Source organism: Somniosus microcephalus, chromosome 2, assembly GCF_052327205.1.
Source record: "Somniosus microcephalus isolate GS21.2 chromosome 2, FLI_Smic_1.0, whole genome shotgun sequence".
In the NCBI taxonomy this organism is placed as follows: Eukaryota; Metazoa; Chordata; class Chondrichthyes; order Squaliformes; family Somniosidae; genus Somniosus; species Somniosus microcephalus.
In genome coordinates, this window is record NC_140988.1 from 316905206 (window position 1) to 316927464 (window position 22259).

Here is a 22259-nt window from a genome sequence, read left to right on the forward strand (position 1 = left end):
TTTAAAAACAGCTCCGAGACAAGGTAGGCTTACTAATCTCCAATCTCTGAGCTCAGAGGGAGGGAGAGAAGTAAAAAGTAATTGAAGTGTGACATCACCAGAAAGCAGGTAGGTGATTGGTTGGTGAGTATTTCTTTCTTTTTAAACTTTAACTCTGTGGTTTATAGTTACTAAGGTCTCTCTGGTGTAACGGGGACTGTTGGTAAACCATTTAACTGTAGTGTAATTGGTGGGATTGATTGATTTAATTTAATTTCAATTAATTAAAGGGTAAGTCACGGCAGGACAGCCCGGCCACGCGGTATGATCCTCCTGCGTTATGTGGGAACTCAGGGACAAGTCCTGTGTCCCTGACAGCTACGTGTGCAGGAAGTGTATCCAGCTGCAGCTACTGACAGATCGCATTGTAGCGCTGGAGCTGCGATTGGATGCATACTGGAGTGTTCACGACACTGAGGACGTCGTGAATAGCACATTTAGCGAGTTGGACACACCGCAGGTAGAGGTTGGACAGGCAGGAAGGGAACGGGTGACCAACAGGCAGAGTACTATGCAGAGGCAGGTAGTGCAGGGGTCCCCTGTGGACATCCCCCTCTAAAACAGATACACCACTTTGAGTACTGTTGGGGGGGATGCCTTATCAGAGGAAGGCAGCAGCAGCCAACTTCCTGGCACCAGGGGAGGCTCTGCTGCACAGGACGGGAGGAAAAAGAGGGGTAGCGCTATAGTAATAGAGGATTCTATTGTAAGGGGAATAGATAGGCATTCCTGCGGCCGCAAACGAGACTCCAGTGTGTTGCCTCCCTGGTGCAAGGGTCAAGGATGTCTCGGAGCGGCTGCAGAACATTTTGGAAGGGGAGGGTGAACAGCCAGTTGTCGTGGTGCATATAGGTACCAGCGATATAGGTAAAAACCGGGATGAGGTCCTAAAAGCTGAATATAGGGAGTTAGGAGGTAAATTAAAAAATAGGACCTCAAAGGTAGTAATCTCAGGATTGCTACCAGTGCCACGTGCTAGTCAGAGTAGAAATAGAAGGATATTTCAGATGAATACGTGGCTAGAGGAATGGTGCCAGGGGGAAGGATTCAAGTTCCTGGGACATTGGAACCGGTTCTGTGGGAGGTGGGACCAGTTCAAACCGGACGGGTTGCACCTGGGCAGGGCTGGAACCGATGTCCTAGGGGATGTGTTTGCTAGTGCTCTGGGGGAGGGTTTAAACTAAGATGGCAGGGGGTTGGGAACCTGAGCAGGGGGACAGAGGAAAGGGAAACAAGGGAAGGAGAAAAACAAAAGTGGCAGTCAGAGAAATCAATGGTTTAAATCAAACATGGCCACAGTAAATAATAATTCTAATAGGTCTAAGAGCGTTAAAAAAATAAGCCTGAAGGCTTTGGCCTAGAAATTCAGTTTGGGCCCGCCAGCTCGCTTGCGCCCAGAAGTTACCGCTGCGCACGGAGCCACTTGCGCCCGCCGGAAATTCAGTTTCAGCGCCCCAAATTGAAGCCGGCCGCTATTCAAGGGTGTGGCCGCCCCCGCTTGGGGCGCTGAAACTGAATTTCGGCGCGCTAGGTGCCGCAGCGCCACCCGCTGCGGAGCGGCAGGCTGCGGTACTGCAGGCCTTCCTCCCTCTCTTAAGGGGGAGGTGCCTGCAACAGCGAGATCACCGCTCACTAGTGCCGGCAAATGAGCCCGGCACCACGGAGAAGTGCCGGGCTCCCGGAAAACAGCCGGCAATGCCGCGGGGGGGGGGAGGAGGAGGCCGGGGAAGGAGGTGCGGGCAGGCGGCCGCCGAAAAAGCGGCCGGCCGCACCTCCATCTTAACTCGCCCCACTAAGGCTGCAGGACGGCCCCGTTTTCAGATCGCTGTTTGCGGCTGCTGCGGAAGAGGCGGCCGCAACTAAATATGGCGGTCGGGCCGGTAGCGGGGCGGTAGCGGGGCACTGCGCACACCGATGACGTCATCGGTGGCGGCGCAGCGCTACTGGCTAACGCCGCCATTACCGCAGCGCTGAATATCGGTGCTATCTCAGCAAGTGGCGCAAAAGCCCTCTTTGGGCGAAAACTGGGCGCAAAGCCTACTGAATTTCTAGCCCTTTGTGTCTTAATGCGAGGAGCATTCGTAATAAGGTGGATGAATTGGCTGCGCTAATAGAGGTAAACGAATATGATTTGGTTGGGATTGCGGAAACGTGGCTCAAGGATGGCCAAGGCTGGGAACTCAACATCCAGGGGTATTCGATATTCAGGAAAGATAGGCAAATAGGAAAGGGAGGTGGGGTAGCATTACTGGTTAAAGAAGAGATTAACACAATTGTAAGGAAGGATATTAGCTCTGATGATGTGGAATCTGTATGGGTAGAATTGAGAAATACCAAGGGGCAGAAAACGTTAGTGGGAGTGGTATATAGACCTCCAAAGAGTAAGGCGGAGGTTGGGGATGGCATTAAAAGGGAAATTAAAGAAGCGTGCAATAAGGGAACAGCAGTCATCATGGGTGACTTTAATCTACATATAGATTGGGCTAACCAAATTAGTAACAATACTGTGGAGGAGGAATTCCTGGAGTGTTTACGGGATGGTTTCCTGGACCAATATGTCGAGGAACCAACCAGAGATCAAGCCATCTTAGACTGGGTTATGTGTAACTAGAAAGGATTAATTAGCAATCTTGTTGTATGAGGCCCCTTGGGTCGGAGCGATCATAATATGATAGAATTCTTCATTAAGATGGAGAATGAAGTAGTTGACTCAGAGACTAGGGTACTAAATTTAAATAAAGGAAACTACGATGGTCTGAGGTGCGAGTTGCGTAGGATTGATTGGGGAGTGTCACTCAAAGGGCTGACGGTGGATTCAAAGACCGCATGGATTAACTACAGAAAATGTTCATCCCAGTTTGGCACAAAAATAAAACAAAAAAGGTGACTTAACCGTGGCTAACAAGGGAAATTAGGGATAGCATAAGATCCAAGGAGAAGACATATCAATTGGCCAGAAAAAGCAATAATCCTGAGGGTTGGGAGCAATTTGGGATTCAACAAAGGAGGTCAAAGGGATTAATTAAGAAGGGGAAAATAGAATATGAGAGTAAGCTTGCAGGGAACATAAAAACTGACTGTAAAAGCTTTTATAGATATGTGAAGAGAAAAAGATTGGTGAAGTCAAGCGTAGGTCCGTTGCAGTCAGAATCAGGGGAATTTACAATGGGGAACAAAGAAATGGCAGACCAACTAAATACATATTTTGGTTCTGTCTTCACAAAGGAGGACACAAATAACCTCCCAGAGATGCCGGGGAACATAGGGTCTGATGAAAGGGAGGATCTGAAAGAAATCAGTATTTGTAGGGAAATGGTGTTCGGGAAATTGATGGGATTGAAGGCTGATAAATCCCCAGGGCCTGATAATCTACATCCTAGGGTACTTCAGGAAGTGGCCCTAGAAAGAGTAGATGCATTGCTGATCATCTTCCAACATTCGATGGAATCTGGAACAGTACCCATGGATTGGAGGGTAGCTAATGTTACCCCACTAGTCAAAAAAGGTGGTAGAGAGAAAATGGGGAATTACAGACCGGTAAGCCTGACATCGGTAGTGAGGAAAATGCTAGCGTCCATTATAAAAGATGTAATAGCAGAGCACTTGGAAAACAGTGACAGGATCGGACAAAGCCAACATGGATTCACAAAAGGTAAATCGTGCTTGACTAATCTACTGGAATTTTTTCAGGATGTAACTGGTAAAATAGCTAAGGGAGAACCAGTGGATGTGGTGTATCTGGACTTTCAGAAGGCCTTCGATAAGGTCCCGCATAAGAGATTAGCGTGTAAAGTTAAGGCACATGGGATTGGGGGCAAGGTATTGACTTGGATAGAGAACTGGTTGGCAGACAGAAAGCAAAGAGTTGGAATAAACGGGTCCTTTTCCGAGTGGCAGGCAGTGACTAGTGGTGTACCGCAGGGATCGGTCCTTGGACCCCAGCTATTCACAATATATATTAATGATCTAGACAAGGGAATTGGATGTAATATCTCCAAATTTGCAGATGACACAAAGCTGGGTGGGCGTGTGTGCTGTGAGGAGGATGTCGAGAAACTTCAGGATGATTTGGACATGTTGGGTGATTGGGCAGAAACATGGCAGATGCAATATAACGTGGATAAATGTGAGGTTGTCCACTTTGGTGGCAAAAACAGGAAGGCAGATTATTATCTAAATGGCAATAGATTGGGAGAAGGGGAAGTGCAACGAGACCTGGGTGTCCTTGTGCACCAGTCGCTGAAGGTAAGCATGTAGGTGCAGCAGGCGGTTAAGAAGGCAAATGGTATGTTGGCCTTCGTAGTGAGAGGTTTTGAGTACAGGAACAAGGATGTCTTGCTGCAGTTGTACAGGGCCTTGGTGAGACCACATCTTGAGTATTGTGTGCAGTTTTGGTTGCCTTATCTGAGGAAGGATGTTCTTGCCATGGAAGGAGTTCAGCGAAGATTCACCAGGCTGATACCTGGGATGGCAGGAATGACGTATGAGGAGAGATTGGGTCGATTGGGCTTGTACTCGCTAGAGTTTAGAAGAATGAGAGGTGATCTCATTGAAATTTATAAAATTCTGACAGGACTGGACAGACTAGATGCAGGAAGGTTGTTCCCGATGGTCGGGGAGTCCAGAACCAGGGGACACAGTCTGAGGATAAAGGGTTGGCCATTTAGGACAGAAATGAGGAGGAATTTCTTCACCCAGAGAGTGGTGAACCTGTGGAACTCTCTACCACAGAAGGCGGTGGAGGCCAGTTCATTAAATATATTCAAGAAGGAGTTGGATATATTTCTTTAGGCTAAAGGCATCAAGGGGTATGGGGAGAAAGCAGGGACCGGGTACTGAATTTGGATGATCAGCCATGATCGCATTGAATGGCAGAGCAAGCTCGAGGGGCCGAATGGCCTACTCCTGCTCCTATCTTCTATGTTTCTATGTTTCTATGTAAAGGCGGTGCATGAACAGAGAGACCTAGGGGTATATGTGCGCAAATTGTTGAAGGTGGCATGGCAGGTTAAGAAAGCAGTTAAAAAAGCTTACGGGATCCTGGGCTTCATGAATAGAGGTATAGAGTACAAAAGTGTATATATAGAGTATAAACAGTGGTTCGACCTCAACTTGAGTATTGTATCCAATTCTGAGCACCGCACTTTAGGAAGGATGTGACGGCCTTAGAGAGGGTGCAGATAAGATTTACGAGAATGATTCCAGGGATGAGGGACTTCAGTTACCTGGATAGACTGGAGAAGCTGAGGTTGTTCTCCTTAGAGCAGAGAAGATTGAGAGGAGATTTGATAGAGGTGTTCAAAATCATCAGAGGTCTGAACTGAGTAGTAGATAGAGAGAAATTTTTCCCATTGGCAGAAGGGTCAAGAACTGAAGGACACAGATTTAAGGTGATTGCCAAAAGAACCAAAGGCGACGTTAAGAAAAAACTTTTCTCCGCAGTGAGTGGTTAAGATCTGGAATACACTGCCTGAAATAATAGCGGAGGCAGACTCAATCACGGCTTTCAGAAGGGAGTTGGATAAGTACCTGAAAGAAAAAAATTTGCAGGGCTACAGGAAAAGGGCAGGGGAGTGGGACTAACTGAGGTGCTCGATGGACCAAATGGCCTGTTTCCGTGCTGTAACCATTCTATGATTCTGCTGCTTTCCCTTTTCTAGTTCTGACCATCTGAAATGGGGTGGATTAACACATGGGCCTGTGCCCAGGGCCCTAGCCAAATATGGGGTCCTGGTAAAACTCACCATAACACAGAAAAAGTACATACAACAGCTGGACCAGTTTTATTTTAGCATAGTATGAGCCTACTTTCTCTTGTATTTTTCTAGACTTTTGTGTTTTACTGGGGTGGGGGTGGTGGGGGGGCTCTAAGTGTACTTGGTACTTGGTGCCCAGAGCGCCAAGAATGTTTAATCCGGTTCCGATCCGAAACGTCTAACCTATTTGTATTAGGTGCTGACAGATCTCCTGTGTAATTCCATTTCCTGCTTTTATTCCCCTTTTTGGCCGTGGGTTCGGAAGAACAGGAACACTGGCCTTTGTCTTTGAACCTTCTGTCACACTTCAACTACAGGGCGACCACTTCGAGACCGAAGAAATAGCAAGTAAAACACAGGAGAGGAAAGGTGGATGGGGAGATAATACTAAACAAGTCGAGATCTGATTTTTGTTTTACGGATTTCTCCAAATAGCCCACTTTAGACGAGTTATGTCAATTCTAGTCACTGTTGGCCTCTGCCATGAGGAACACGTACGGACTGAAGAGTCGCTAAGCACAATGTTTGCACTTTATGGAATTTTCAGCAGAGCGGGCTCCGGTGGATAGACTGGGGCGAGGGAGAAGAAGAATCACACCATAAATCAGAAACTTTTCGATCCACGATGCTTTGATTGAGGGGTTTAATCATTATAGAGGGCTGGGAGATTCTCCACAACGGCTGTTAACCTCCTGATACAGTTTTGGTGCTCGGGAGGTGCCCGGCGTCCCTGACTGCAATTTCTATCACGAATTAAGCGCCTTCCTCACACTTGCCGCTAGGTGACTCTAATGACCGATTTCTAGTCTTGTAACAACTCTTGTAAAGGGGAAAACTTCACAGCCAGATTGCACGGTCCTCACTCACATCCTCGGACTGGGCAAAACAATACACAATAAATGTTTGATTTTTGTGTTAAACGGCTTTTAAATAGAGCTTTCTGTTGATGCAACTTCCCCTGAAGGACACTGGGATTGTTCCAATTACTTTAAAGACTGTTATTACACTGTGACATTGTTCCATCCTCGGCGCAGATTGTCAGAATTAGTGATTTGGATAAATATCGTGTGTTGCGTGAAGTCCTTCAATCACTAGTATAAAAGTCTGTTATTTATCGTTAACCCAAAACAGTCCGAAACATCCTCCTGCTCAACGTGGTCTTATTTCCGACAAGCTTCTTTATTTGCGTCGTGGTGATTATTTCCGGATATTGGTTACAAAAAAGGATTCAAAGGCTGTAATTAATGCGGTTTGATTTTTGCGTTAAATGGGACTCGCACAGTGACGCACAAAGAATATCTTAATGCCACTTCAGTTTTCATTTTGCAGAACTGACATTTCTTAAAAGCTGATTATCAACCCTTTAAAGGCCGCGTCTGTTTTCTGCGCGCACCAAGATATCAATGTATAGAGAAGGGAAGTTGTGTGTGTGTGTTGTGCATTTAACTCGACGATCTAGCGGCTTGATGGATGAGTACGATCTCCCGTGTGTCAGCTGAATACGCGTTCCGGCGATGAAAGGGTTAAAAGGGAGCATTTCACATATAGTATGCTGAGGTTACCCAATGTTTGCTGTAGTTAAGTTTGAGCCGAGCGGGTCTCGATGACATAAATGAACCAGAGAGCACTGAAGGAGGCCATTCGGCCCGTCTGCTCACCGAAAGAGCGACATGATCGCGCATAGAGTGTAGACAGAAATGTGTTTAAAAAGCGTTACAAGTTGCAATTCAACTTAAAATACAAAGCGGGGGAGGATGTTGTGGAAACGGAGCTGAGTTGAAACGCCAATGTGTGGTTTATAACTGCGTCCTAATATTGCTTTAGCATTTCAGTCGTGGTTTGAGGCTGTTGGATGATAACGTTGCAGTTTTCTGTCTCCAGAGGTACAACAGCAATTACAAGCGCTGCCAGGCTATTCCCCCCACCCACCCCCCTCAAATATAAACAGGCTTTCCCGGAGGAAAAAGCTGCTGTGACCATATAGCTAAAATCGATGTTATATAAACAGTATTTCTCTCCTAAGGTGGGGTTGGAGGTCAGACTGCTGTTTCCATAGGGAAGCGCTTGTCCACGTCTGCACACAAGGGGAAACACTCCGGAGCTGTGTGAGTTGAAACTTGCGCTGTTACTGATAGTGCAGGCAGTCAACATCAATCACGTTCGATGGGAGGAGGTTGGAATCGACTTTTAGTCGGCGGAGAGAGAGAGAGAAAAAAGGTTTAATTTAAAAGCCTGTCGCTAATGTAATAGAGGCAGGACGCACGACGGTAAATATAGGTGTCGAAAGACTTTGCAGACATTGTTAATTAAAGATGGTGCTTTTACACTCCCTATCGACACCAGCAGGTCCAATCTGAACCCAGGAAGCTGGGGAGAGGTTTCAACCCCTTTAAACTTTCCTACGATTTCCCCCTCCCCTCTTCTACAGTTGCAACGTGTGAAAGCATCGCGTTATAAGATACTATACTCCATTCATTGCCCAGGCTGTTTGTTTTTGAATGAATGAAATTAACACACACACACGATCCAAGAAGGAAATGTTTAAAACCAGAATTCCCATTAAGTACTGTCAGCGGGGGGAGGGGAGGGTCTGGTATATTTTGTGCTACAACCTATTTAGATTGTCACTGCGTGCGTTAACATGCACATATCTGTATAGGATTGCACACACGTTCATGTAAACAGGAGTTAACTCGGAATTTTTTTAAAGTTGGAAAGCGCTTTGGGCAGTTATCGAACCCTCCCTCTTTCCTCAAGGAATAAGACGCTGAAGTTTTCGATCACTCCTCCTCTAGTGATCGCCTGCTTTTGATTTTCTGTCCGATCACCCTCTCCCATCCGTACTCATTTTTGTTGTTGCCGGCCCATGGACAGGGCCCGTGCATCGATCCCGCACTCTCACAGTCTGCCTGCAGGACCTCCTTTAAATCGATGCAACTTTTAATTGAACCATGCTCCGTGTGGGAGTGCGATTTCTCACAGGCATTGCTGTTCTTTTTAAAATCTTTAGCTTTCTGGCAACCAGCCACGGTATTCGTCAGCCGGACAGTTTGCATTTTACAGACGAAAAGCAAGGTTTGTGATTTTTCGAAAATCTATCTGCAACGTTCGCACTCGTGCATGAGTGATTATTCATTCAAATCGTTGTTTCGTGCACACTCCTACTAACTAAAACACTTCTTAAGTAACGTTACCGGCACCCTTGTAAAGATCTGTGCGGTTATGTTTTGTGTTGTTTTTTTTCCTTTCAGATAAGTTTATTAGGAGTTTGCAAAGTTATGAAATAGTTCATCCCGTCAAAGTGGACGAAAGTGGAACGTTTCTCTCCCGGGACGTCATTCATTATGTCAATCACGTTGGAAGGCGGGACCTTGCAAAGAGAGAGGACCACGTTTATTACCAAATGATTCACGGAGGGCGAAAACTGCGTTTCAACCTGACCATCAATCGACCCTTTCTTTCTCCGGGCTATGTGCTGGAGAAGAGGTACGGAAACGTGACTGGTGCCATGGTTCAGGCCCATGCAGAGAACACGTGTCATTTCATAGGCAGAGTAGAGCATCGCGATCTGGGGAGTGGCACTGCTGCCATCAGTACCTGCAAAGGACTGGTAAGTGGGAAAGAGAGATTTAACAGGGATAGTCCAGCAACGCTGAGCATGTGCAAGGGCTGAATTGGTTTTAATTTTCTTGGAGGCGGGCTTATTTACCTCTCTTCCCTCGCCAGAACAATTCCCCCCCAAAATAGCACATATGATTTATATGCTGTCCAGCACACGAAGTACCACATCACGCCACACGCTAGAAATGATCAGACGTGTCAAAGTTTGGCATCGGAGATTATAATCATTCATGCAAAAAAATACTGTAAAAGCTGGAGATCTGAAACCAAACCAGAAAACGCTGCAAACACTCAACAAGTCAGGCACAGTATTTGTGGCTAAACCATAAATGTATTTTGATGCTTTGGCAACATAAGATGTAACTTATCATGCCAATAAAGCGATTTGAATTGTGAATTGTGAATTGTGAAATGCAGTTCACGTTTCAGGCATAACCCTTCATCGGGTTAACTGGCCACTTCTCTTCACAGATGCTGTGCTTGAGTTGCTGAGTGCTTCCAGCATTTTCTGGTTTTGTGCCACTCTTGATATATGTCACGTTTAAACCTTAGCACAGCTTCTTGTGCTTGCATGGGGTTCACTGCCCATATTGCCTCCCTGCTATGTGATTTCCACATCACAGAAATACAAGATAAGGAAATGTCATAATTTGATTTTTTTTTAAAGGTAACTTTTTAACATTTTAAAACTGGACCAGTCTATTGCTTTGTTGTCTGAAAAGAGCTAACTGGTCTTTCCTGATGAATGAACGAGTGTATCTGGTGAGTAGAGTCACACAGACCAGGAAGGCCCCAGGTTTGACCCTGGTCTCCATTGAGTTAGCTGATCTCAGCTTGGGTAGTGTTGGGACAGTGTAGTTGGATCACAATGGAGGGGAACATTAACCTGATTGGCATCTGTCAACCCCTGCTGGACATGTGCGTGCATGGACATTGGACGAGATGGGACAACAAATGTGAAGCCTGTGCAGTTGAATAGCCAGGCGGCACTCACTGCTGAAGCTTACTGATGAATAATAGCCATTTATTTGGGCAAGGTACAGAGGGCAACTGGTGCCCACGGAACTCTGATCTGGTAAGGTGTCAAAGTCTTGAGGAAAGGGAGATGATTAGTTTTCTTTTTTAAAAAGCCAACTATCTCATCAGGTCTTTTTTATATCAGAAATCTCACCAACAGTTGGAGGCCATTGAGCAGAACTCAGTGAGTGCATTTAAATACATTTGCATGGAGCTCTATTTTTCCTTAACAGTGTGTGGATGACAAAACTTGATGTTGCCCATTGCACTGCTCTAAAAAAGACATTTGTGTTAAATCAGTAGATGCAGTATAACTATGATCATAAATCCCCCTCCTAACGTTATTTTGACGTTCATAGCTTTGACATTGTCTACTGCACATGTGTTTCTGCAGTTCATGGGATTGCCACATCCATGACCAGCTCTTACTGTTTTTATTTGGGGGATGGGAGGAAAGGAACATTATCTAGCCTTGTCCTTCCACCACTTCAGCAGAATTCAGACCAGTATTGTACCTTTGAGCCAAAATTTACTTAACTTCTGTGCTCTAATTACCCAATAACTAAATGTCAATTGGCTAATTTTTTATTAGGGCACTGGCCTAAGGAGCTTTTAGCTTGGAAGCCAAAAATGCAAGGGCAACAGCCAATTCTGAGTATGAAAGATAGTTGTGAAAATAAAAATCCTCTACAACTCTTACAGTACATCATGAGCAGTGTACCGGGGTTCCAGATACCACAAGAAAACTACCACTTAAAATTCTTCTGTGCATAAGGACAATTACTCCAACCACGAGTTTGACTCATCCTCTATTGGATAATGCAGGCACTTCAATTGAAATAGTTTTTATGTTTTAAGCAAAATAGAACCATAAATTCAATGTTTCAATACTATGTTAAGCTTTGTTTAGTTTGTGATAGTACACAGAAAAAGATTAAAAGCTACAATGTTTTGGTAAAAGACTGATCAGGAGCTGGGAGCTCAAGATGTATGTGCTACAATCTTTGTATAATAACTTTTCTATATTACTTGATAGAAATGACCATGTATAGAATAACATAATTGCAAAATAACATGCTGTGGGCTCACAAAACAGACCTTTCTACTTCTTCCTTGTGTCACTTCTTGTGGGTGCTATCAGTGTCAAGAAAGCAAACAGGAAGAACTGGAAACTCATCCATCGGTCCACAGTTATGAGTGATGTTTTATACCACAACCAGTAGGAGACATGTGTCTGCCAAAAAGGAGACACAGAAATCTCTGTCTGTGGTGAGCTAGGAGTTCATATTGAATTTATGGACTTTTGAAGCTAGATCCTTGCTCGGACTAGATATGCCATGAATTCCAGTTCAATTTTCCAATTAATGTAGGATATCTGGCAGGGTTTTGTGGTTTATTAAAAATATAAATCATTTACTTAAATTGAAAACATTGCTTCTAATTAGTGAACTTACAGTTGAAGAAGTTAACTGGCCATCTCAAAGTACAAGCTGCCAATGATGTGAGGTGTCCAGCTGCAATGGTATTGGGTGTTTGAATGGGACGGCGTGCCTAGGGGAGTGTTTTTTGTTCAAAGTGCCCCCCCCCCCCTGTGTGTATCTGTAACTCTAAAAAGAAATATATATTTAACCATAATTATAATATTGTTATTTTGGGTATCTGTTCCTCCACAGTTGCTCCAGTAATTTAGCCATGTGGAGGAGTTGCTTGCATCTCATTGTGGCTCCCTTCATTTCAGTGGGAGTCAATTCAGAGTGGTTTGGGAAAACACACTTGGATTTGGAAGCATTGAAGCATTTCATGATATCTTAATAGTTGTTTGTGGTATTTCTCTTCCAGGAAGCAATTACAAAGTCTTATTCATCAATTTAAGAGTTAAATAGGTGTTACATCTTTAGCTGTGGATTGATATATGCGTGTGTGGTACCTGCCCTTTAGGTTGGCATTATTGAAGTGGTGTTGGTAAAAAAAACCTTGCATTTATATAGCGCCTTTCACGACCACCGGACATCTCAAAGCGCTTTACAGCCAATGAAGTACTTTTGGAGTGTCGTCACTGTTGTAATGTGGGAAACGCGGCAGCCAATTTGCACACAGCAAGCCCCCACAAACAGCAATGTGATAATGACCAGAGAATCTGTTTTAGTGATGTTGATTGAGGGATAAATATTGGCCAGGACACTGGGGAGAACTCCCCTGCTCTTCTTCGAAATAGTGCCTTGGGATCTTTTACATCCATCGGAGAGAGCAGACAGGGCCTCGGTTTAACGTCTCATCCGAACGACGGCACCTCCAACAGTGCAGAGCTCTGTCTGCACTGCACTGGGAGTGTCAGCCTGGATTTATGTGCACAAGTCCCTGGAGTGCGACTCTGAACCCGCAACCTTCTGTCTCAGAGGCGAGGGGGCTACCAACTGAGCCACAGCTGGTAGTGCTAGATACTGAATGCTTTATGACTCTGTTACTCACTACCAATTATTGATGCCCACAGTTGCAAGCACTGTCTTGTTTGATGATCACTCAATATTGCTCCAACATGCTGCACCACGGGATGGTGCCACATGGATCTGAGGTTGTAATACATCCCTTTCATTTGATTGGCAGATGCTGGGATAGCCCTGTTTCCTAAAGCATTTCCCTGCTGGCGTGCAAGAAAAAGAGATGAATAATACTGCATCTCAGCTCTGACAAGGACCCTCAGCCACACAGTTCATAAATGGAAGCAGATGGAGCAGCAAGTCTGCCAAGGGTCACAGAGGGTGTGGGGCAAATGGAACCACAAGTAGTTCATGAGCTGTACTGTGTGTACAATCTCTTGATAGCATACATTGTTTCACTTGTGTTAGGATTTGGTGTGCCTTGGGACTGAGTATGTGGAAAATCTATCAGTGGTGTTGATCAAGTCTGCTGCAGCTGTTTAACTGTGAGCGTTGTGAATTGGTGCATTTTTGCCTAGGATGTATCATCTGTTGGCTTCTTTCTTGCTTTCACAATACATGTACAGGCTCACTCACAGAAAAGGGCCCAACTTATTTTGATACACAAGACCCAGAATAGACATTGGGCCAAATCTTGCTGGAGCAGGGTATCTCGCGGTAGGTGCCATTAGTTAGACTTTTCCCTGCATCATTCAGCTTGAATGTAATTTGCGCCATAACCTGCTGGAACTGTGAGCTGACAACGGAGGGCAGCGGAGCATCTGAGACTTTAGCGAACGACGGGGCCAACATTGTATCTCTTTAATCAATGAGATTTAAAGACTGTACACAGTGATTTCTCACTGACAACATATCTGACAACCTTTTTACTGTTTAAGACCACCATGGCTCCCCTTGGTGCCTACTCTTGTCTTTCCATTGAAACTGAACCTCCTACAGATCCTACAGTGGTAGGAGGTTCTGAGGTGATTGAAGATTTGGGAGATTGGAGTGGTGCTTGTCTTCAGTTGTGGGCCATTTCCCCTTTAAAATGAGAGTGTGAAGACACACAATAGAACGTAACCCAGGTTTCAGAAGTACTTCCTTTATAGGGGTGAGGCGGAACTTGGTGCCAAGGCCACCTCCTTCCACCTTTTGGGGGCCTCCTTCTCTTAGGGCCTAAAAGTTGGGTCCTTTTGCTGGATTACAGAGAGTAACACCTCAATTGAAGAGACTTTGGCCTAGAAATTCGGGGGTTTAGTGCCAGCCATTAAGGCCCATTTTAAAGAAAAATGGCGGCCGACTTCCGGTGGGTCCCGCAGTGGCTGCCATTTTGGGCAGGTCGGCAGCACTGCCATTGCCTGCGCTTGCTGCAGATATTTAGATTAGGCAGATCGTGACATCAAGGAGTGAGCAATGCTGATTTGATGCAGGATCTGCCATTTTGGATGTCGCTGCTCCACTTACCACCCTTTCCTAATCACGACCAGCTGAGCAAGTGTTCAGCAGCAGGGCGGAGCCTCCAGCAGCGCTATTTAAAAGGATCATCATCAATTTGCATCTGACATGCTTTCACAGTTCTGCTGGCTCTGTCTAAGTTTGTGCAGCTCTTGGAGCTTTCTAAACTTGTTTAAAGTTGCTGAGGTCACAGGTTGCTACAAGTGGAAAATGCCTTGCTTCTCATTTAAAGGCTTCTGCTCACACCATTTGCTCACAGTCATGGGAGCTCCACATGGGGCCCCCCATGCTCGAGTATCATAGGGAGATGGAGCGGAGGCAGCCAAGAAGAGGACAAGAGGCTCACAGAGAGAGGAGGAGGAGGGCCAGGAGGGCTCTCAGCAGGAGGCATTACCTAACTAGGGTCTTCAGAGAGCACTACTCCTAACTCCGCTTAAGTCAGGAGCAGTGTATTAGGAGGTGCCGCTTCACCAAGGAGGTGGTCACAGAACTCTGCCACCTCCTGCAACCTGACTTGCCTCAGAGTAGGAGACTCTGCCAGTGGCTCTCAAGGTGGCCCTCATTATTTTTGCTAGCGGATCCTTCCAGTCTGTAGCAGGAGACATAGCTAACATCTCCCAGTTTGCCATCCATTGCTGCATCCGGGAGGTCACAGAGGCTCTCTACTCCGGGAGAAGGGACATCAGTGCCTTCTCTCTGAACAGAGAGAAGCCGGATGAGCATGCATGTGGAGAACATCCTGGAAATCATCTGCTCCAAGCTATGCGCAAAACCACGTGCAATGTTGGAGCCAAACTCCTCCATGCTCCTTGACACTGACAAGAGGCTCTGTGGGAGGCTTGTCATTGCACCTAGCATTTCCGTGTACATGGATTGTGAAAAGGGGAAGTGCAACGAGACCTGGGTGTCCTTGTGCACCAGTCACTGAAGGTAAGCATGCAGGCGGTTAAGAAGGCAAATGGTATGTTGGCCTTCATAGCGAGAGGCTTCGAGTACAGGAGCAAGGATGTCTTGCTGCAGTTGTACAGGGCCTTGGTGAGACCACACCTTGAGTATTGTGTGCAGTTTTGGTCATCTTATCTGAGGAAGGATGTTCTTGCCATAGAGAGAGTGCAGCGAAGATTCACCAGACTGATACCTGGGATGGCAGGAATGACGTATGAGGAGAGATTGGGTCGATTAGGTTTATATTCGCTAGAGTTTAGAAGAATGAGAGGGGATCTCATTGAAACTTATAAAATTCTAACAGGACTAGACAGACTAGATGCAGGAAGGATGTTCCTGATGGCGGGGGAGTCCAGAACCAGGGGTCACAGTCTAAGGATAAGGGGTAAGCCATTTAGGACTGCGATGAGGAGGAATTTCTTCACTCAGAGCGTGGTGAACCTGTGGAATTCTCTACCACACAAGGCAGTTGAGGCTAATTCATTAAATACATTCAAGAAGGAGTTAGATATATTTCTTAAGGCTAAAGGGATCAAGGGATATTGGGAGAAAGCAGGGAGAGGGTACTGAATTTGGATGATCAGCCATGATCTCATTAAATGGCGGAACAGGCTCGAGGGGCCGAATGGCCTACTCCTGCTCCTATCTTCTATGTTTCTATGTTTCTATAACAGCAGCAGGTTTAACAGCACTTCTAGTGCACTTCCAACAGTAATTGTGCCAATGAGGAAATTCCAAGTCTGAATGTCAAGAGACAAATTAACAGCAGGGAGGCGACATTGTGGTTCAGTCTGAGCCTATACAAACTTCTAGTGGGGTTCATTAGATAATGATTAAGAATTAGAATCATGACTGATCTTCCCCCCAATCCCCTCGCCAAGTGATATTGAAGCTAATTGTAGTGCTCCCTACGACTGTTCTAATTAACTTGGCACAAATCGGAAATTAAACATGGGTCCTTCCTGGTCAGTACGGCACAGCTACTTATCGCTAAAGTTGCTGAGCCAACGGGGAGGACCCGTGTTTGCGTGGGTTTTCTCCGGGTGCTCCGGTTTCCTCCCACAGTCCAAAGATGTGCGGGTTAGGTTGATTGGCTATGATAAATTGACCCTTAGTGTTAGGGGGATTAAATACGTGGGGTTACGGGGATAGGGTGGGATATGTGTTGGTGTAGGGGTTACGGGGATCGGGTGGGATATGTGTCGGTGCAGGCTCGATGGGCCGAAATGGCCTCTATCTGCACTGTGGGGTTTCTGGGATTTCTGGGACATGTGCAATGTCACAGTCATGTCAGCCTCCCACCAACCCTCAGTAAAATGATGGATAAAGTCATCAATAGTGCCTTCAAGCAGCATGTACTCACCAATAACCTGCTCCGGATCTCATCACAATCTTGATCCAGATATGGATGCAAATGCTGTATGCCAGAGGAGAGGTGAAAGCAGGTACCTTTGACATCAAGGCAGCATTTGACTGAGTATGGCACCAAAGTGCATTAGAAAAACTGAGTCAATGGGAAAATCATGCAATGGCTGGAGTCATACCTGATGCAAAAGAGGATGACTGTGCTTGTCATTGGCCAATCATTGCAGCCCCAGGATATAGCTACAGTGCTAGAATCATCCTCAGTGCAACCATCCTTAGCTGCTTCATCAACGACTTTCCCTCTATCATTAGGTCAGGAGTGGGCCTTGTTTGCTGATTAGGTCACAACTCCTCTGATAATGAAGCATTTTCTTTTAAAGTCCAGCGTACAGCAGGACCTGGACAACGTCTAAACTTTGGCCAACCGGGGTCAGATAACGTTTGTGTCACACAAATACCAGGTAATGACCCAGAAATTGCCCAACCACCTCCCCCCAACCTTCAATGGCATTACCATCTTCAAACCCCTCAACATCAACATTTTGGGGTTACCATCGACCAGAAGGTTACCTGAACCAGCCATATCAACACGATGGCTACAAGAGCAGGGTAGTTGCTGGATATTCTGTGATAAGTGCCTTACCTGACCCACTCAAAGCCAGTCCACCATCTAAAATATTTAAATCAGGTGTGCGATAGAATACTCAACACTCGCCTGGATAGCTGCAGCCACAAAAACACTCAAGAAGCTTGATACCATCCAGCAAAGAACAGTTTGCTTGATCAACACCCCTGCCATTGAATTCAATGTCCACCCCCTCCATCACCAGGGCACATAGCTAGAGTATGCATGATCTGTAGCCACTCACCTGGGTTACCTCAACAGCACCTCCCTCTGCTGCAACTTTTACTACTGAGAAGGACAATAGCAGTGATGTGGTGGGAACGCTATTATTTCCAAGTTCCTCTTTAAGGTCACAAAACAGCCTGAATACATTTATTCCCGTTCCTTCACTGTTGCTGGATCAATATCCCAGAATTCTTTGCAAACACCATTGTGGGAACACCATCACTACAAGGTCTTCAGTGGTTCAAGGAAAAGGTCCACCAGCACCTTCTCAGAGCAACTAGAGATGGACAATAAATGAGATTTTGCCTGCGTGCCTCACATACCGAGGACAAACTTTTTTTTGCCATCTATTACTTGTAAACTTTGAACACTATCTGAGAATGCTTGCTGTCTTATTGATCTACCTTGGCTGGTTGACACAATTGGTGGAGATTTTGCTGCTGTAATTTTCACTTTCACTGCCTGAGACGTAATCTGCTGGAGCGGATAACCCATCCATTGTAGAGCCCATCCATTGTAGAGCCCATCCATTGTAGAGCCCATCCATTGTAGAGCCTATCCATTGTAGAGCCCATCCATTGTAGAGCCCAGCTGGTATTCATAGAAAAGAAAAAGAAAGATTTGCATTTATATAGTGTCTTTCATGAACTCAGGATGTCCCAAAGCGCTTTACAGTCAATGAAGTACTTTTGAAGTGTAGCCACTGTTATAATGTATAAATCTGGCAGCTAATTTGCACGCAGCAAGCTCCCACGGCAATGTGATAATGAATGACCAGATAATCTATTTTTAATGTTGTTTGTTAAGGGATAAATATTGGCCAGGACACCAGGGATAACACCCCTGCACTTCTTCAAAATAGTGCCAATGGACCTTTTACGTCCACCTGAGAGGGTTTCGGTTTAACGTCTTATCTTAAGGACGGCACCTCTGGCACTGCAGCACTCCCTCAGTGCTACACAAGTGTCAGCCTAGTTTATGTGCTCAAGTCTCTGGAGTGGACTTTGAACTCACAACCTCTGACTCAGAGGTGAAAGTGCTACCCACCGATGCATCATGGGTGAGCGACTCACGGATGAGTGATTCACGGATGAGCAATTCGCTCCCCCAGTTTATTGCTCAAGCAGCAAGTAAAATGGTGCATCTCATTGTAGGTTTTCGTTTATGGTTTTATGTATTTGTTGATATTATACAGGCCTACCAACTCAACCACCCTCCTTAAGGTCGCATTCTCATGCATAACTGTGCTCTGCTAGCAAATCCTGGCATTTCTCTAGCTTTGGGAGAATGAGAGAAACCAGGTGAATGCAGTGGAAGTGGGATTACAGTAGCATATATAGTGGTAGTGAAAACAAGAGAAAATACTTGCCAGTCCCACAACCAGGTGAGCTGTAAAATGAAAACAGGAAACAGAAAAGGGTAAGGTAGAGAAAGAGAAAAATACATAAATTTTATTAATTGTGCTTTTCAGCCCCTTGAGGCGTGAGATGTAGCTTATACTTTTAACACTGTTTATATTTTTGACACAAGTTGATGACTCAGATATACGGCTTGTAACTGAAAACCTCACACCTATGATTTCCCAATACTGACAGCTCTGTATTAGACATAAATCCTGATTTTATCTCAGGGCAGGATTTGAGTGGGCGGGTGCCAAACTGCCTTGACTTTGGCAGCATGAAGCCCGGGAGATCTTCACTCCCAGGCCTCGCCTGCATTCCCTCGAACAGTTTCCTGCCCAAAACCGGCGGGAAGTGACAGCTGGATAGCGGGTGAAAGTGCAGTGTCAGGAGGCAGGAGGCCACCACCGGGGCCAGAGAGAACAGTCCCCGGCACTCAGGTAAGTTGCGGGAAGTGGGGTTTCAGGAAGATCTCGTGATCGGGAGGCCTAAACCTTCCTTGTGGAGATCAGAGAAGCATTCCTGCTCTTCCTGGTCCGACAATGAAAGTAACAAAGAAAAGTAAAAAGACTTGCCTGTTTGGGCATCTTCTGGTCCTGGCTGCTTTCCCGCTAGGCTGACCTGGTGGGAAAGTCGTAACTGCTCCCCGGCTAAGGCCCATGGTTAAAATAGCAGTCGGAGCCCAAGGCAAGATCTGCAGGTTTAAAGAAGAACCCTGCTGGTTTGAAGGCTATGGGCTGGATTTTCTCAATGGGAAGCTTTTGGAGGCAGGACTGCTGCTTGCCGGCTTTCAAACTCACCTCCATTAGCTTCTGGCCAACCAGCGGAATTTTCCCCTGATTGAGTTTGGTAAGCCCGCCCAGCGGGCTCAGCAGACCAATTAGGGGGAAGTCAGTGACCGAGCACGTCAATGTATGACGTGTCATCTGTCAAGAATTTTTGAAAGAAGAAATGTCATCATTTGACAGCTCTGTGAAGCTGTCAAACACTGACATTCTGTATAGTTTGATGAGTCCTTGTGTTCAGGACTCATCAAACCTTTCAACTTTGCAGAAATCAGCTGGCTGTTGGGTCAGAGGATCCAACAGCCAGTCTGTGATCTCTACAATGGAAATGTCAGGGACTATGATTCCACAGTGGCTGAAGGCTGTAGGTAGAAACAAAATAACAACAGAAAACGCTGGAAAAACTCAGCAGGCCAGGGCAGCATCCATGGAGAGAAAAACAGAGTTAACGTTTCAGGTCGATGACCTTTCGTCAGAACTGGAAAAAGCAGGAAATGGAAAGCAGGTTTCGGGGCTGGGAAAAGGGGAAGGGAATGAAAGAACAAAAGGGAAGGTCAGTGATAGGATAGAAAGCAGGAGAGATTAAGAGACATTGAGAGACATTAAGAGATATTCAAGGCAAGAGGAGGTGGTAATGGGACAGGTTAAGAAACAAAGGATGGCTCTAGATGGGGTGTGAATTGCGCTGGTAGAATGAAGGACAGCTGCCATGTGGGAGGGAAGAAGAAAAAAGGCAAACAAAAATGGTGGATAAAAAAAGAAGAAAATATATATATGCGATAGGGGCCGAGATTATGATCTGAAATTGTTGAACTCTATGTTGCGTCTGGAAGGCTGTAAAGTGCCTAATCGAAAGATGAGGTGCTGTTCATCGAGCTTACACTGAGCTTCTGTGGAACAGTGCAAGAGACCGAGGACGGTGAGGTCTGAGTGGGAATGGGGCAGTGAATTAAAGTGACAGGCCATCGGGAGCTCGGGGTCCCCCTTATGGACTGAACGGAGGTGTTCTGCAAAGCGGTCACCCAATCTGCGTTTGGTCTGCCCAATGTAGAGGAGACCACATCGTGAGCAGCGAATACAGTATACTAAATTGCAAGAAGTACAAGTAAATCGCTGTTTCACCTGGAAGGGGTATTTGGGGCCCTGGACTGTGGGAAGGGGGGTGGTATAAGGGCATGCGTTGCATCTCCTGCGCTTGCATGGGAAGGTGCCATGCGAAGGGGAAGAGGAGCTGGGGGTGGTAGAGGAGTGGACTAGGGTGTCGAGGAGGGAGCGGTCCCTACGGAATGCTGAAAGGGGAGGTGAGGAGAAGATGCGTTTGGTGGTGGGATCACGCTGGAGGTGGCGGAAATGGCAGAGGATGATTCGTTGAATGTGGAGGCTGGTGGGGTGAATGGTGAGGACAAGGTAGAAACAAAGGTAAGTTAACATTTTCTAACATTTTACACTCACCTCACATACTTACCACTCCATACTTGCACCCATCACTCACCTCTACATTGCACTTTCAGACCCCGCAGACCCCCACAGACCTCCTACTCACCTCCTTCACCCCGGCGGGATTCCCCCAGGTCGGGAAGCCTACACTTCAGCGCGAAAAATGGGGTTAATCCTATTAATAGGCTTTAATCCCTTCCCGCCTGAAGGAGACGGGACCCGGGGCCGGGCAGCTTCCCGCCTCCTGGCAAGAGGGCACGGAGGCCACCTGCCCCCAAATTCTGCAACTTTCCCGGCAGTCCCGCCTCCATACCCGCCTCCTCGGGGCTGAGAAAATCCAGCCCTATGTCTCTGTGGCAGGATGTGGGTGCTGGTTATTGTATCTGTCACAAACCCAATTTTTATTTCCATTGACATCAATGGGATGAATACAGCTATAATCACAGGCTGCAGAAAGAGAGTGTGCATTGCTGGGTGAGTTCCCGGGACGATTTTAACTGCCCGCCATGTTTCCTGCACGGGTTATCTGTCCACATTTAGAGCCTATGACTTGTAATGTTGTATTCTTGTCTTTCCATTCAAGCATTTTCAGTTTTTTTATTCTGTGTCTAATACTTTGCCCTGTTTTTGTCTGAATTGCTGCTAAGTATTGAAAGCAATTTATTGCATTATCATCTGATTTGAGTTGAATGACAGCTTTCCTCCCACGGTAGATTGCTACGTGGTCCAACACATTCTGAACTGCAGTGTGCAATCAGTGGTATTACATTTATCGTGGATCGCAGTTCCTGCTCATCATTGTTCATTTGTAACTACAGTATTTGATTTCTCAGTGACTTTAGTTCTTTTCTTGGCATTTTTTCATCCTATTTTGCTGTTTTGATATCATTGTTAAACTTACAGGATTTTATAAACTCTGGGGGAGAAATTCGTTATAGCCCATGAATGGGCGCTAACTTTAGAAAGTTTTGAGATTTAGCGCCAGGTGCTAATGATTCAGATTGCACGCAAAATTCAGCCTCATTGCTGAAAGAAAGGATTGGAGCGCTAAATCAAGCACTAATGGCCTAGCTCAGTGGCGTTAAACTCAAAGCGCTGACCAATATCGGGTTCAGTCTAATCTCAAGTCGTCATCGCCACAGGCTTTTCCCATTGCTTAAAAGGGAGGT

At 45.9% G+C, this 22259-nt stretch overlaps 1 protein-coding gene across 1 annotated transcript in view; it reads left to right on the plus strand.

Annotated features, from left to right (window-relative positions):
- Positions 1-8424: 8424 nt before the first annotated feature.
- Positions 8425-22259, plus strand: part of LOC147123535 (A disintegrin and metalloproteinase with thrombospondin motifs 12-like) — a 967639-nt gene continuing 953804 nt past the window's right edge. Inside the window, exons 1-2 of the mRNA XM_085974208.1 lie at positions 8425-8870; positions 9047-9405. Coding sequence (XP_085830334.1) covers positions 8747-8870; positions 9047-9405 — 483 coding nt within the window. The 5' untranslated portion in view covers positions 8425-8746. The remainder of the gene's footprint in view (positions 8871-9046; positions 9406-22259) is intronic.